Raw genomic sequence first — 17,330 nt, forward strand, 5'->3', positions numbered from 1 at the left:
TCTCCTCTTAGAAGCTTTTTTACAAGTCCACTCTTTTCTCTCCTCCTCCTCTCCCTCCTCACTGTGTTCCCCCCCCCTCACTTTTCTTCTTCTGGTGTGTGCTAGGGGATAGAACCCAGAGCGTAGGCAAGAATTCTGTCTCCTCCATCTCCTCCGTCCCACCCCTCATTCCCACGTCTCCCTCACCTCTCATCTCTTATTTTCTTTTTCTTTTTCAAGCTCCGTCTTCCTTTCTCTTTTCTCTCAGCCCCATCCTCGGCCCACCTTTCCTCTGCTCCTCTTTTGTCCTCTCACTACCTGCCCTGCTCCTGTGTTCCTGCCCTAGGAGACCCCTTGCTGATCCACCACTACTTCCATGGCTACCTAGCTGGTTTCAGCGTTCGCTCAGGTCGCCTGGAGAGCCGAGAGGTCATCGAGTGCCTCTATGCATGTCGGGAGGGGCTGGACTATAGGGATTTCGAGAGCCTGGGCAAAGGCATGAAGGTATAGCCCTTTCCACTCCCTCTCTTTCCCGGCATGCCCCTGGCCCCGACCCCCCTCGACCCCTCTACACTTCTGCTCCTTCCCTCTCCTGCCTCCTGGTCTTGCTCTCAGCTATGTCTGTGTCTGGGACCCAGGTCCACGTGAACCCCTCGCAGTCCCTGCTCACCCTGGAGGGGGATGATGTGGAGACCTTCAACCATGCCCTGCAGCATGTGGCTTACATGAACACTCTGCGCTTTGCCACACCCGGCGTCAGGCCCCTGCGCCTCACCACCGCTGTCAAGTGAGTGTTGGGTAGGCGGGCTCATCATAGAACAGAGTCAGTGTCGCTCTTTGTCTTAAGACATCACTAGAGCTAGCCGTACCTTTCTCATTTCACGGTCCTCTCAGAGTCCCAAGTGAGGGAGGACAGCCGACCTGTTGAAGGTCATGCTGGTAGAGAAGCTCAGGTTTCCCATTCTGTTACACTCTGTGAAGATGTGATGCCAGGATTTGGGGGTGTTGACCTTTTTTATGCTGATCTATAGAGTGGGCAGAGACGACTGGAAGCTGGGGCACCTGACATTAATCCTGACTCAATTCTATTTGGATGACCCTGGACCAATGGCGAGCTCTGTTCATTTTTCCTACTTATCCGACTTTACCATGTTCTTGCAAGATAAATATGACAAACCTAAGCCACCAGTGGTCCCAGGCCAACTCTGGCTTGCCGTTTATTCTGGAACGTTTCAGTGGAACAGTGTCCTGCCGGTTTGTTTTCCCTAATGCTCAAGGCTGCTTTTATAGGGGTTGGGCAGGAGAATAGTTGAGACAGAGATTGCGACTTTCCAAAAGAGAGAGATTATTTCCTAGCTGGTAGATTAGAGGAAAACTTTGCTAAGCTTTGTATTGTAATGGGATGAGTTTTGAGTTCTTCAGCCGAAAAATTGTGGGTAAGTTTAAGGTAGAAGTATTTATTAGATATAGATTGGCATTTTATTAGATATTTATTGGATTCGATTATTAGATATTAGAGGGATAATAGAACCTGACCGGTGGAATTGTTATGAGTTAAATGCTACAATTCAGGGCTAATGCTTGTTACAGTGCTCTTTCTGTAGGTGTTGCTGGGTCCTCTGGGAAGGCAGTTTCACCCCTAGTTATGGTCTGGAGGGCAGTTTTAGGACATACCGCCATCTAGTGGGTGAACCACACAAATCAGGAATCAGGAGTTCCTGTGTTCTCTCCTCTCTGCCTCAATTTCTCCATATATTCCCTGAAGCATGTGACTTCAGATGTCTTGGAACGCTCTGAGCCCTGTTGTAACCGGGCACAATTTCCAGGCTTCTGTCAGACCCGTGGAATGGAGCTGCTGGGCAGTCACGTGGTTTCACTGTGGCATTAAAGGTCACAGACTGTGGACACTGAACAGAGCTGGATGCACCCCACTATTTACTAGCCAAAATGTCTCCCGTAAAACATTTATTTATATCTCTATGGGTGTATTATGTATATTTCTACAAACCATATTTGTTCAGTGCTGGCAAAAGCCATCGGAGCTCTAGGATTGGGAATTATACCTTGTACTGAGGCACCATGTGGATGCTGGGAATTGAACCTGGGGCCTATGGAAAAGCAGCCAGTGCTTTTAACTGCCGAGCCATCTCTCTAGTCCTATAGTCAGAATTCCTAAGGTGCTTCTATCCCTTCCATTTCCTTAGGAACTACATTAGAGGGGAGAACTGTGTTTTGGCCAAGGGTGGAACTCTGGCAGGGGCATCCAGTAAAGGACTGTGTCGATGTCTTTGCTCACTGGTTCATCTGAATTTCTCCTACCTTGTTCAGGCCTACACTAGAGGTGTATTAACAGAAGCTGGAAACTGACTTTGGTCTTGCCAGAAGAGGGAAGGGACCTTGACATTTTTTTTTTATGAGGTCTCTTCTCTCTTTTTAGGGTCTCACGTAGTCCATGCTGACCTCACATTCACTGTCTAACTGAGGGTGATCTTGGACTGTGTATCCTGTTGCTTTTACTTTCTGGGTGCTGAGATTCCAGGCACAGATACATACACACACCAGTTCTGTGTGGTGTTGGGGCTCAAACCAGGCTGTTGTACATGCTTAGCAAACATCTTTCCAACTCAAGCCAATAAGCCCCAGTTCTGACTTTTCTATGGGCTACTATGTTGTTGGTCTGCCTTGGTTTCCTGAAATCATAGAAAGACATTTGGAGATGTGAGGTAGGTGTGTGTGTGTGTGTGTGTGTGTGTGTGTGTGTGTGTGTCTCACTCACAGAAGAAACAGAAGCCTATTAACATCTATTCTCTTAGCCTGTGTGGCTTTCATGGCTTCCAGTTTCCAGTGTTCGGATTTCTGGTCATTTAAAGCCAGCTTTATGCAACTATCCGGTCAATGTTTAAATGCAGGTTGGCCCCACCCCTTCTCTTGGTACTAGGGCCTTGTGCACTCCATCACTGAGCTGTATCCCTGGCTCTATTTTTACATTTTTTTTTGAGACATAGGGTCTTCATAAGTTGACAAAGATGTTTATGACCATCTGAATTTCAGGCAGGCCTTGAACTTGTGATCCTCCTACACCAGCCCTCTAGGGGCTGAAATTAAAGGTCTGTACCGCCACTGTTGCAAAAATTAAATGATTTAAACTTTAAAAAGATGCATTTTTTGGAAAGCTGCCTAATCAATATGGACCCTTGGAGAGACAGAAAGCCATCCTTCTCCCCAGCTTCGCCTGGACCATGGTTCTTGACTTTATACCTGTGCGCTGTAGCCGCTACTTAGTTCTTTCAGGGTTGCAACCCGGATGAGTCAATGCTGAAATAATTGGCTTTAAATAACCCATACTCAGATGGGTCAGTGCTCCGAACTTCTCTAATGGCATCTCTGACCTTGAGGTCACTCAGGCCTGAGTCATCTTTGGCTCCTCACTGCCTTTGTCCTTCAAGCTCTATCCACTGTCAAGCCACACAGGACTTGTCCCTGAGTTTGAGCTTAACTCTTGACTCAATCCCTCATGACTCTAGCCTGCCCTATTGTCTTACTTTCCTAAGCAGTTAATTTACTTCTACTTCACCCCCCTGCCCCCCGACCAAGACTGGCCAAGTGATGCTCAATCAGACTTATTTATTTATTTATTTTAGTAATGGTTTTACCAGATAGCACAGGCTGGCCTTGAACTTGAGATCCTTCTGTTTCAGCTCCAGTGTGCTAGAGTTAGAGGTGTATACTGCCATGCCTAGCTCAAACCAGACCATTTTCTAATGAAAAAGATACTGTGAGCTCTGTGCCATAAAACTGCAAACTTAACTCCAGTCACTGATTCAAGGCCCCACCTTGAATCCCATGGTTATTGGCACTCGCTCTGTAGAGTACGATCTAACTTCTGACTGGAATGTCCTCCACCCTCTCAAAGCTGCCTTAATTACAACTTTTTCTAAATCTTCTCACCTTCCTTCAACAGGCAAACAACAAACATTCCATTACTATACAGTCCAGAAATAATTCCTCCTCCTTCTCACTCCTCACTTTTATTTTTCTCCTTTTTTTTTCCTGCTCAATCTGGGGTGACAGTATCTGCCCAAATCCTGGGGGGGGGGGGTTTGTGTGCCATGCAGAATCATTTCTTTGGCTTTTGACTCCGGTATAGCCTTCTCTTCCTGTTTGAATCCCCTAGAGCACTGTTGTGGCCCGGGTCTGCCACTGCTTCCGCTCCACTCCCAGGCCGCTGGCGTCATTTGTAGGTCATGTTGGGCTCTTTAGGGCTCCCAGCCCTTCACACCTGCAGAGGGCACAGATCTTTTTATTATCTGCACCGGTCACCTGGGTGTGCTCGGTGACACTGATGATCCCAGTCCTGTCACCCAAATCATTTCCGTTAGCACAGTCACAGACACCAGAGTTCTCAGTCCTTCAGAACTACAACCCTTTTGCCAAGACTGGTTGAGTCAGCCTTTTTTCTTATTTGTTGTTCTGAGACAGGGCCTTCCTTGCTCTATAGCCTGAGCAGTCCTTAAACTCACAGAGTTTCCCTAATGCTGAGAATCACAGGCACCGTGCCACCATGCCTGGCTTTCGGTGTTTTGTGCTACTGTAATAGAATACCTGAGGCTTGGTGGTTTAGAAAGAACAGAGATTTAGGGTTTGTTTGTTTTATAGTTCTAGAGGCTGGTGATTGGTGACCAACATCTGACTAGGGACTCTTGATGTATCATCTAGTGGCCCAGCTGAGAGAGTGGGAGGGGGAAGAAAGATAGAAGAAGAGGGAGGGGAAAGAAGAGGTGGAAGAGGAGTGGGAGGAAGGAAAGAGGAGCAGGGAGGAGGAGGGAGAGGAGGAATATAAGGGAGAGAAGAAGGGAGAGGAGGAGGGAAGGAGAAAGGAAAGAAGAGAAAGGAGGAGAGAAAGGAGGAGGGAGGGAAGGAGGAGGGGAAGGGCTTGAAAGGAAACAAACTGTGGGCAGGAGAGAGAAGGAGCTCAGGTCTCTTCTGCCCAGTGCTAATCCATGGGGATGAATCAGACAGGAGCTAAGTGGTTCCCACTAGGTCCTACCTCCTAACACTGCTACACTGTGTTTCTAACACACGTTTTTGGGACGCAGCTAAACCGTAAGATCTGTCCTTGGCCCACTCCATTTATGTTCTTCTGACACACAAACTACATTCATTCCATCCTGACTGCCTCATCTCATTGCAGCATCCAGGCAAAACCCCCGCAGTCTTGTGCGCCATCAGGTTAGATCCAGGTGAGAGGTAGGGGCTGATGTACCCTGAGGCAAATTCCTCTCCATCTGTGCAGTGGAACAAGTGCTTCCCTAATACAATGAAAGGAGCATGTGTAGGCTAGACATACCTGTTCTGGAAGGGGCTGTCTGTGACAGAGTTTGAAATCTAGGTGAAATGAACCATGGCCTCTTCTCTAGTGCCTGCGTGTGTTCTTGTGGGTGATCCAAGCTGCGTCTGGGATAGCTGAACCATGATTCTGGGAGGAAATGGGACTCAGTGTCAGAATGTAGGGAGCAGAGACCTGAGCTGACCCAGGCTTGGAATGTTGATCTCTCTCCACACTCTGGGGCTGTCCTGAAAATCTTGGAAATGCCTTTATTGTCCTGTTGTCCTGATAAGTACCACCTTCCTTTTGTCCACACTGATTCCTTTATCAAAGGACCATGTTTGCTTCCTCTTTCTTTGCTGGGGAGGCTGTGAATCATTCATATCCATTAGCTGTTTGCTTTTGAGTTATGAACTTCACCTTTAAATCACTTCTATTCATTTTAATCCCACGACTAAAGGCATTCCTACAACGCCTTCAATATTTTTCTTAAGTTTCTTTCACTAATTATCTTTTACAAGAAAAGTTGTATCTACATGTATGTACCACATGTGTTTGTGCATGTGATTTTTTTGAGTGCCTGTGGAATTCAGAAGAGGGCATCTGACCTACTGCAGCTGGGCTTACAGGCAGTTATGGATTGCTGTAGTAGATGCTGGGAACAGCATTGAGGTCCTTTGGAAGAGCAGAGAGAGGGCACTCTTCAATGCTCAGCCATCTCTCCAGCCCCTACGAGCTATTCCTGTTCATTGACTTTAAGTTTTGCTTTCAAAGTGCTCGGACTTGGTCAGACCTTTGCCAGTATGTACAAGGATGGTCCTTACTCCAGTTGCTCTTCCACCCCCTCGTTAGACCTCAGCAGAATGGTCTAACATTTAGGGACATTTCTAGCAAAATCCTGATTGTGATATCTTCAGTCATCTTGGAGAAGTTCCCTGCTGGAGAGATGGCTTAGTAGGTAAAGTGCCTACCACTCAACCATCAGAACATGATGTACTGAGTCTGAACTGCAATACCTTGGAAGAGCCAAGGAATTTAAAAAAAAAAAAACAAAAACAGGTTGAATCATATGTTTGACGTAGTGAATAAACATACTGTAGTTACACGTATTGTAATTAACCCATTAATTACAGTGATACCAAAATGTTGATTATTTATTTAATATTAAGCTATTTTAAGTAGCACTAAAGACACTCCTGTTGGTAAATTCCTGATGAATAGTGTTGTTCTAAACATGTACCGCACAGCACCACGTCACCATAGCAACCTTCTCTTCGGTAATTGGAGTCTAGGACAATTAAACTGTGTGTGTCATATTCCTTCCTTTCCCCTCTGAGATGCAGGGACTTGCTATCTAGCCAAGGGTGTCGAGCTACTCCAATGTGTAGTTTAAGACAGCCTTGAACTGTCAGTAATCCTCCTGCCTCAGCCATGCATGGTTATAGAGCTTTGGTCTCTTATCCTTATTCTGTAGTGCAGAAACACTGCTGTAAGGGAATGATGTGACAAAATACTTCCTAGGCTAACAAGAGCTTGAGACTGGGAGAGGTCGAGGTGACCCACAGGGGCTGGGCTGGGACAGTTAGGGTATGACAGGCTGGTTGGTTGAGTCTTCTGGGCCGATGTCCAGTAAAGAGGATAGAAGACACACCAAAAAACAGGACATTATCTACAGATACCTAACCCTAGCCCGGTTTTAGTGTTGGATATTTTGGGGCCTAAAGTTGGCTGATATTTTACTGAACCCATGTAAATTTCACTGGATAAAGAACTGTGTGTATATGCTTTTATTTTATTTTATTTTATTTTATTTTTGAGAGAGAGAGTCTTAGTGTAGGCTTGACTGGAACTTGCAATCCTCCTGTCTCAACCCTCTTGAATGCCGGGATTATGGGCATGTGTTACCATGTTTTGTGGAAGGGCAGAAAGTTGGTGAGAAATAGCAAGACTCTGTCTCAATGTATGTCCATTTTCACTGGATTCCCTTCCTTCATTGTTTCGCTAAAATAGAACGTGACAGACATTCCATGGTTTACAGCCTCAATGCTGTGATTACCCCACAGGCTGAGCCTGTCTTATCTTCTGCTTTTCCTGAACTAGTGACCTATTCAGATTTGCTCTCGGGGTGGGGCCTAGAGAAGCCGCTGTTGCCAGCACTCCTGCCCTCACTCTGGGATGGTCCTCTGTAGGTCCTGTAGAGGTGGGGGCTCAGAAGTATGAACCAGACATCAGACTTAGGTTTGAGACGGGGTCTCACTGTATATTTCTATTTGGCCTGGAACTTTTGGTTAGGCCAGGTTGGCCTTGAACTCGCAGAGATCCACCTTGCTCTGCCTCCCAAGTGCTGGGACTAGAGGCAGGTGCCATCATGCTTGGGCAGACTCTAGGATTTTGGGGGGGAGAGGGTGTTGGCGTGACAAGCTACCTCTTTTCTCCTATAGATGCTTTAGTGAAGAGTCATGTGTCTCCATCCCGGAAGTGGAAGGCTATGTGGTGGTCCTTCAGCCCGATGCCCCCCAGATCCTCCTAAGTGGCACAGCTCATTTTGCTCGCCCTGCTGTGGACTTTGAGGGACCGGAGGGAGTCCCCTTGTTCCCTGATCTACAGATCACCTGCTCCATTTCTCACCAGGTGGAGGCCAAAGTGGATGAGAGTTGGCAGGGTACAGGTGAGGATGACCCCGAAGAGTGACCTGGTCCAGGGAAGGGTGATGTCTGTAACCCAACTGAGAGAGCAACTATAGTGCTGGAAGGGCTTTCCTCGTGTCTGTGTGACTGAGAACAACTTACCCTTAAAACCCAGAGTCTGTGGGAAAGAATCCTGCAAGTAGAAGGAAATGTTGCATGCTGATTTCATGATGTTTACCTTCCTTAAGGAATGACCCTGCGTGGGGCAGGGGGGACTGGCCATATGTGATAACAATGTCTGGGTCTCAGAACCTCAATGGTTGCAGCTCTTACCTTGACCCTGACTCTTGCCCACAGTGACAGACACACGCATGTCAGATGAAATCGTACACAACTTGGACGGCTGTGAGATTTCTCTGGTGGGGGATGACCTGGACCCTGAACGAGAGAGCCTGCTGTTGGACATGGCTTCCCTGCAGCAGCGAGGCCTGGAGCTCACCAACACGTCCGCCTACCTCACCATTGCTGGTCAGTGCGGCCAAGTGTCTGACTTCTTTGTTGTGTGGGACTTTCTTTCCAACATGGCTCCTCCTTTCTTGGGATGCTAGTCAGACGCCATTTTGTTTCTTCTTAGCTGGAAGAGCCTCTGGCTCTCAGATTGAGGGCAGTGTGCCCGGGCAGAGGCTCTGAATATTTCTTTTCTCTCTGTTCTCCATAGACCAACTTACCAACTCTCCTGGTTTTACTTCCATGGCCTCTTTGGTCTCTGCCATCTCTCTTCAGCTTCTGTCTTCCTCAACCAGCTTCCATGTCTCCTAGCTCTTTGATGAGGCTACCCTCTCTGTCTTTCCCTGCATCCAGCTCTTTGATGACCCTCTCTGTCTTTCCCTGCACCCCACACCCCTTTAAGAGCTCACCTCACTAAATGGTGGGTGGGAGGTGACGGTTCCCAGGGGAAGCTGCCCCCAGGAGAATGGGAGATGACAATGACAAGCCCTTTCCATTCCAGCCCTCACCAGAGCTGTGTCCCCTCCATTACCTTCCCTCAAAAGATGCCTTTATCTTCCTTTCCATAACTATCCAGGCTCTTCCATCCCTGGGGTGTCCCGGAAGCCACAGGGCTAGGTGAGAAGGGCAGAGAAGCAAATAAGGCTTTGCTTACTCTACTCCTGTAGACGGGAGTGTGTGGGAGCATTTCTTCTCTGAGCTGTCAGCTTACAACTCTGTTGAGGGATGGAGGCTAAGCGCCCCTCCCACTGTGTTGTCAACTGGAGCCTGAGACTCACTGAGCTTGTCTCCTTGTTCCCCAGGGGTGGAGACCATCACAGTGTATGAAGAGATCCTGAGGCAGGCTCGTTATCAGCTACGGCATGGAGCTGCCCTGTATGCCAGGAAATTCCGGCTTTCCTGCTCGGAGATGAACGGCCGATACTCCAGCAACGAATTCATTGTGGAGGTACCTGGAGCATCCGTTTCCTTTCTTGGTCACCTGCTCTGGGCAAGGAGCCAGGATGTACTGGCCTAGGATAGATGGCTGATGCATAGGGACTTTGTTGCATTGAAGATTCCTAGACCCATGACAGATGGCGGAGGAGGAGATGGTGGGGTGATTATGGTGTGGGAGAGATGGCTCACAGCTGAGCCCAGTGTTTCTGCATTTGAATTTGATCCTCAGAAACTGCCTGGCCAATAGAGAGAAGTGTCTCCTGCAAGTTGTCTTCTGACTCCCCCCGCCCCCCACATTGTGTGTTATGAGTCTCACCCCAAGTGAGAGAGGGCTATAATGAGCCAGCTTGGAGTGGGGTGCGGAGGGGAGGGCCTTGGGGAGAAGCAGTTGTACTCACAGGGTCCTGCCTTTCCCCAGGTCAACGTCCTACATAGCATGAACCGGGTGGCCCATCCCAGCCACGTGCTCAGTTCACAGCAGTTCCTGCACCGAGGTCACCAGCCTCCTCCTGAGATGGCTGGACACAGCCTGGCCAGCTCTCACCGGAACTCCAGTGCGTAAGCTGAGGGGAGGTGGGGTACAACACCTGTCGCTATGTCCTTGGGAGGGGAGGAGGTGAGGGAGTGGATTCTGTTTCCTATGGTGCCAGCCCAAGTGACAGCAGTGGGACAATCTCTTCATCCTTCTGGGCTGTCAACTGTGAAGGTGAATCCTGGGCCAGTGCAGGGTGCTCAAGCCTGGAGCCACAAGGAATGTGGGCTGTGGGCATCTTTATTATTATTGCTGCTGTCCCTGCCCGTCCCCCCAAAGTTAGCTGGGTTCTAGAGAGCTTCTGCAGTGAAGTTATTTATGTAGTTCCTTTTCATACCAGCACAGCCTGAAGATGTGCTAGGGACAAAGGGCTTTTAGGAGTTGTGTTCAGTGGTGCATGATTATGACGTCAGCACGCAAGAGGCAGAGACAGACTGTGGGTTGGGGGGAGCCTGACTCGGCCACGTGGTGAGATCTGTCAGTTAAAATAGAAAAAAAAAAGAAAGAAAAGAAGAACAATCAGGTGGGTGGCAAAATGGCTCAGCTGTCAAGCCTGACAACCTGAGTTTGACCCCTGGGACCTACCTGCATTGAATCTGAGAGAGAGACTGATTCCCACAAGTTGGACCTCCACACATGTACCATGGGTTATGCATTCACACACATACACACACACACACACACACACTTGCTCTCTAAATCTAAATATTTCTAAATCAACAGATGCTAAATGCTATATGAGGATGGGGCCGTCTTGCTTCCCGGTTATGGTCCTATACTAGTGGCTCATTTTTTTCTAATACTAAGAATTGCTTAATTACAAAATAAACCAAAACCAAAACCAAAACAAAAGGTGCAAATGTGAGCACAAAGAAGAAAAAAATTAACCTTGCTTCTGGCAGATTGAGGCTGCTGTCTTGATGGGGCATGCTATGATTCCACTGTGGTTCATGAATTTATCATATCTGTCTGTCTGTCCATCCATCCATCCATCTGTCTGTCCGTTTGTCCATCCACCTTCCTTCCTTCCCTTTTTTATAAAGTTGACATCAAACCATCTTGTAGCCCAAATATTTATACTGAAGAGTAAAATAAGTCTTTTCTTGAATTGTTAAAATCCAAACAATGGTGATACATTGCCGAGAGTGACTTTTGGGAGCCCTTTTTGGAATTGTCCCCCGAGCCCATCTGGAGGTGCAGTTATTCTTGTCACTTTTGAGACACACCTTGCCTTTGGCCTGGTGAAGTTACCCAACTTCACTACCCAATTTTGTCAGAGCTGGCACTGGAGAGCACTGAAATGCTTTAAGCACTAAGCCCACCCCCGAAGGCCACAGATTGACTCTTTCGAAAAGGCAGCAAAAGGTCACAGGCTCTTTAGGTAACTCCCTGAGGAGCTCATGGCCACCGAGTCACCTCATACTTCATTTTTTTGGGGGCTGGATGCTGAACTCCACTCCCATGAGTTCGCTCTGCTCCTGTGAGCAGGCTCGAGCTAGATCTTGGTGTTATGGTCCGGTTCTGTTCTTTCTCTCTTTGGTTTGAGCTCCCAGGAGGGGTGTGTTTGTTGTGTTCAGAGATTCCTCCCTGGGTGTCCCGCTGCCTTGTCCTGGCTCTACGGCACTGTTTGTCTTAGCACTGCCACGGGATCTCCTCCATTCTCCCTCCAGTGAAACCCTTTTGTGACTTACATCCAGGCCAACCAGATGATTTTCCGTGGAGAGCAGTCCCCCTCTCTTCCCCTCATTCCTTATTTTGTCCCTAGTAGGTACAGAGTTCACATTTCTCTGAGGCCATTTATGTATGATAGGGCTTGAGCTTAGCCGATGACACACTTCAACCATACCTATCAAACCTGTTCCAGACATTGCGTCGGACTCCAAGGTATTCCCTCTTCTTCATCTCCCGAGTCTAGGCACTGCCTGGCAGAATTAGGGTTTCATGAAGCTAAACTACCCTAAGAACTGCAGGAGAAGTCATTGCTGACATCTCCTCCAGTGACAGAGGCGAATTTCAGTGCAGCTTCTTGAGAACCAGGCAAAAGAGGAGCTGGTGACTAAGAATGGTCAAGGACGATTCGGTGACATATGTGGACTTTGTACTGGGTCCTCGAGAGCAGGAGGTCTCAGGCAGAAGCATGACAGTCAGTGAGGATGTGAGAGGGTAGTTAAGGAGAGAGACAAGTCATGAGACCATTAAGATGTTCTTACCCCAAACTTTAATTCACATCTGTCACATGGGGAACTTTGAAACCTCTTGGTGGTTGACACCTCAAAGTGAGGAGAAATGGGGATTGATGCTTTTTTAAATTTTTAATTAATTAATTAATTTTATTATGTGTTTGTGTATATGTGAAGTATATATGTGGGCATATGTGCCAGAGGTCAGAAGACAACTTTGTGGAATCAGCAAGTTCTTCCATGTTTCCCAGGGGTTGAACTCAGGCCACTAGACTTTCAAGGCAAGCGCCTTTAGCTGTGGAGCCATTGGTCAGCTCTACCTGTGTTTAAATTTGAAGATCCTCATGTAACTCTGTCATAGCAAAGTTTGGAAACCATTTCTCTACACTGATTTCTACAAGTACCTGAAGCACCTTAGGAAGATGTGCAAAGAAACAGTATTAAAAAATGGTGACGGCAAGGAAGGAGAATGGAAGTTGTCTGGGAAACAGAAGGGCTCACTCTAGTGACCAGGGAAGCTGGGATGAGCATCCGGGGTGACTATACCCAAAACACATTATGCTCTTTCATGAAAATGGCCTTGTGTGACCTTGTGTAATGAAATAACAAACAAAAAGCGAATTCCTTCTAAAAAGATGACTGATTCTGTCACGGCCCATGATTGAAAGAAAGAAAAGGAGGAAGAAAGGAAGCCTGGCAATGTATTTTCAGCTACTTAGGAGGCTGAGGAAGGAGGATTACTTGAGTCCAGGAGTTCAAGTCCAGCCTGGGCAACAAGTGACAGGCCTTCTAATGAAACCTAAATAAAACAAGACAAATGAACTCAACCCAAAATACTTAAAAGAGAAAAGAATTAAGAAGGAGGGAGGGAGGGGCAGCAGTGGGAGGAGAAGGAGATGAAGCCAGGGACTGATGTCAGTTCATATAAAGCACCTACTGTGAACTGCTGTGGGGCTGCTAAGCCCTGCTAGCTGGTAGCCAAAGAGAAGCCCTAACAACTGTGGAATCACAGGGTAGGGAATGGGCACCCAAGGACATCTCAGAGGCTTTCTTCATCACGGGCGGGGTTATGCTGGGCCATGGATGGCACTTTCAACAGTGTCCCTATGGTCACATGAACCATTTGCTAAAACATCCTTTAATGTTGGCTACAGTGGTTCCCCAAGGCCATAGTTCGCCAGTTAGATCTAATATAGCAAGATCTAGTGGGCTTTTTGAGGTCTCAATTTTTGTCTGTAGCTAATTTAAAAATTCTCCGAACCTTCTGGCGTATGCTAATGAATCAGAGTTGTTGGCCTACAGCTGGGGTGTCTGCATTTTGTCCTTTTTGAAGTCACAAGGTCATCTGCTGTGGCTTGCACTCTGAAGGTGGGTTTGCTTGGGCTTAGCCTCAGGGCCGTCTTCTGGCGGGGTCATTACTCCTTGGACTTGCCCGTTGACTCGGGCATCTGAGAGGGGCTGTTTGGACAGTACACAGAAGGAGATGCGCTGTCCCCTTTCTCCTTCCTCCCCCATGACCAGGCAGCTGAGAATCGCTGATCCATCCAGGCTGATCTTTGCCTTGGAGCCAGAAGCTAGAGAGAGAACCTGCCGGCCCCGCCCCTACAGGGTTAGCTCTATTTGGCAAGTAGTCCAAATGGGCCATCGGTCACGGCAGCATGTGAACTAGCTTGGGGAGCCATCAGTGTGGCCTTGGGGCCCTGTGTGGCTGTTGGGACACTTACCTGCTTGTTCCTGGAGTGGTGGCAGTGTGTGTGTGCTTGGCTGCTGGTGAGAGGGGACCCAGCTGGGAGTACAGGGAGGGGGTTTTGATGTCATCCCCACTATTCTCAGTTGATTTTGGATGGTGTGAATTTTAGGATGGAGGTAAATTTGAAGCTGGGTTGCGATGTGACCTTTATGTAGGGCTTGCTTGTGTGCAACTGCTAGTGCATTTCCGAGCCACACACCCACGGACTATTTCTCAGGAATAGGACTGCCTGGAGTGTGAGGGGCATCTCGAACCCATGTGGCAGGTAGCGATCCAGCTGCCCAGGAGGGCTTTTTGCTTGGGAGTGTATCTGTGGGGTCTCTTTCTCCATTTGCTATCTCTGGGGGTTGGGGCTCCTCTGCTTTGCCTCCTCATGCTTCTCCGAGTGCTCATTCTGTGTGCACAGAATGGGGCCTGGGTTGTGTTTACAGCCGCGCGTTCTGTGGCTCTTCGGGCCCAGGTCTACAGTGTGTATGTCTTCCTTCAGGGGGGTTCTTGGTTTGCCCAGCTGGTAGGGAGCTGGGTGACCCTGCCCATACGGCTCTTTGGTGCCATGCTAGAGCTGACATATACTCCATTAATCCTACTGTGTGAGCAGGTTGCTAGGTGGTTGGTACAGGCAGGAGTGTGGGTAACTAGAGGCCTGGCTCGGGTATGGGGCATGGCGCTGTTTGTCCAGCTGTGTGCCCACTCTTTCTTCATTGGCATGTGCCTGTGGCTGCACATCTGCCTTTCTTCTATCAGCTCCAAGGTCCATGTGAGAGTGCATATGCCCTTCTGTCTCTCACTGCCTGTAAGAGTTCATGCACCCCTGAACCTGGGCATCAGAATGAGGCTACAGGGCGGGAGGCCTGGGAGTGCAGACGTGGAGGTAGGAACACCTCAGGGGGAGACTTGGAAGGAACAGAAGCCCGGCAGGACCAGGAACCTCAGGCCTACAAGGAGAAGGGAGGTGTCACTGTCACGGAACAGGAATGAGCCCAGACCAGGTGGGTAAGTGAAGGGACCTCTCCTCAGCCTTGAGGACAGCTGCTCCTCTCTCTGGTCAGCAGGCTAGGCTTAGAGCTGTTTTGCTTCTCAGCCCTGTCAGTTCCTGGAGCTTCCCCTGTCTTCCCCTCTGGGGAGCTGGTGGTCCCTGGGGGAGATCCAGGCAGAAAGACACAGGCAGCTTCTAGTGTTTGCTATTTATCCAAAGGCAATATGGCTGCTCAAGGTAGCACTAGGCTGGGGCCTTCTCCACACCACCAGCCTCTCTTTACAGCCTCCTTATCTGTGTGCCTTGGCCCTTGGAGCAGCTTCCCACTGCTTCCTTTCCTGTTTACACTTCCTGGTGGGGTCTGTTTCTCCTCCAATTCTTCAGGTTATTCTCCTCCTCAAGATCACCTTTGAGGGCTGTGGTTTATTTACTTACTCTTGGACTTTCTCCACTGAGCAGTTCCTTCCATCAGCACCCTACAACCCCTGAGCTAGAATTTCCCAGGTCCGAGTCCCTGACTTCTTGCTCTCCCTGCAGTGGTCCCCAGTGCTGCGACTCTCATCATTGTGGTATGTGTGGGCTTTCTGGTGCTTATGGTCATCCTGGGCCTCGTTCGGATCCACTCCCTTCATCGCCGCGTCTCAGGAACTGGCGGACCCTCAGGGGCTTCCGCTGACCCGAAAGACCCTGACCTCTTCTGGGATGACTCAGCTCTCACCATTATCGTGAATCCCATGGAGGTGAGTGGCCAGGAGGGATGAAGCAAAAACCTGTGATGCCGGCCCACGCCCTAGGCCCCTAGGCGGAAACTTAGTGCAGCTGCCGAGAGCACGGAGGGGGAAGGGTGAGACTGGGGAGGGACACTGCAATGGCGCATGCCGTACGTGCTTGCACGTCCTCAAGGAGAGGTTCTGGTTGTGGCTAGGCTGTTGAGCTCTGGTTCTCTGCTTTCGTCTTCTCCAGACCTACCAGAACCAGCAGACCTGTGTGGCAGGGGTTGCTGGTGGCCAGCAAGAGGAAGAGGACAGCAGTGACTCGGAAGCAGCCGACTCCCCCAGCAGCGACGAGAGACGCATCATCGAGAACCCCCCACACCGCTACTGAGGCTCCAACCCTGCCAAGAGAGAGGCCTGCCCCTGGGGAGACAGGCACCCAGGAAAAAAAGGAAGAAAGGCATTTTCAGAGAAGAGAGACCAAGAGGGAGAAAGCTCTTCATTCGGAGCCTCTTTCAGTCTCAGAACCCCAGGAGGCCCCACAGGGGTTGCCCTCCTCCTTCAGCCTGCCCCTGCCTCGGGCTGCCCTTCCCCTGATGTGCTCCTGTGGCATCTGCCACTGCTGGCGGCATTAGGATAATTGCTGGATGGCTTTGGCTGCCCTGTAGCCCACCTGTGGCAGCACGCCCCGCCAGCCATGCACTGAATTAGGGATGGGGTTAGCAACAGCCGTGGTTGAGGTGGGAATGGAATGGATGGAAACCTGCTGCCGTGTCCTTCTCTACTCTGTTAAGTCCTTGGGGCCGTCCTTCTGTTGCCCCGCCCCCTCCTGCTTCCCTTAGGATCCCCTTGCCTCTATTTCCTTTTTACTCTGGGGATCCCCGCTCCTCCCTCTTCTCAGCCTCCTCCCTCTCTTGTCCTCTTTTCCTCTCCTGCCTGAGCAGTACCAAGGTCTTACAGTCTCTGCTCCTTTCTCCACGGCCTGCTTTGCCTAGGTTGTGGGGAAGGAGGAGGAGCGGGACCCTGGGGGTGTATTATATATAGTGTATATTTTTTCAATGTTGTCGTGAGCGCAGCTCCTGTGTTTCTGTGTGCAGCTCACAGCCTTGTATGTGTGCGTGTGTATGTGTGTGTGTGTGTGTGTGTGTGTGTGGCACTGTCATGTCCTGGGGTGAGGGTAGGGGATGGGTGTGGTAAAGGAGGGCCGCACCCTAGGGTTTTCAAATAAAACAACCAGAAAAAAAAGTTCTTGCTTGCTGTCTACCTGGCTGATAATGTGTGGTTGTGGGCTTTCTGATCTTAGGGGCCATTTAGGCCTCTGAGCAGGTCGAGGTGACAGGGCAGGGCTGGCCCTGGCTGTGCAAATCTCTAGGTTGGCAGGTCTCTGGGAACGTAAATACATAGCCTTCCCCTTGCATCCTGGAAAAGAATGACATAGACGCATGCGCAGATGCCCACCGCTCTCTAGCGGACATTGTCAGCCCCTCCCCCTCACTGTCAAAATCCCGACCAGAGCGCATCTCTAGTCGGAAAGGGTAAGGGAGGACACTGGCAATCCTGGTCTTTGCAACTAAGAGATCAAGAGCTCTTTTTGCTGTAGCTCAGGCCCAAGGGATCTCTGCTTTGCAACACACCCTGACGGTAGTTCTGAGCGGCCTTAGCTCTCCTCACACGGACAGACGTGGCTGAGTTTTGGTTTTTGGTCTGTCCACAACCTTTGGGCCATTTGTTCACTGGCCTTTGTGTCTCTAGGCCCCAGGCAATAAAGGATAGAACAAGATGGAGCTAGTGGAGAGGGGGC

At 49.4% G+C, this 17,330-nt stretch overlaps 1 protein-coding gene across 1 annotated transcript in view; it reads left to right on the plus strand.

The window, feature by feature from the left end:
• Positions 1-16,587, plus strand: part of CLSTN3 (calsyntenin 3) — a gene marked incomplete at its 5' end in the record, with an annotated part of 29,653 nt that extends 13,066 nt beyond the window's left edge. The window contains 8 exons of the mRNA XM_080913945.1: positions 326-483; positions 618-766; positions 7,747-7,973; positions 8,290-8,460; positions 9,243-9,388; positions 9,797-9,932; positions 15,354-15,556; positions 15,780-16,587. Of these exons, the coding sequence (XP_080770071.1) occupies positions 326-483; positions 618-766; positions 7,747-7,973; positions 8,290-8,460; positions 9,243-9,388; positions 9,797-9,932; positions 15,354-15,556; positions 15,780-15,920 (1,331 nt within the window). The 3' untranslated portion in view covers positions 15,921-16,587. The remainder of the gene's footprint in view (positions 1-325; positions 484-617; positions 767-7,746; positions 7,974-8,289; positions 8,461-9,242; positions 9,389-9,796; positions 9,933-15,353; positions 15,557-15,779) is intronic.
• Positions 16,588-17,330: the final 743 nt, after the last annotated feature.

Source organism: Micromys minutus (assembly GCF_963924665.1).
Source record: "Micromys minutus genome assembly, chromosome: 3".
Taxonomy (NCBI): Eukaryota; Metazoa; Chordata; class Mammalia; order Rodentia; family Muridae; genus Micromys; species Micromys minutus.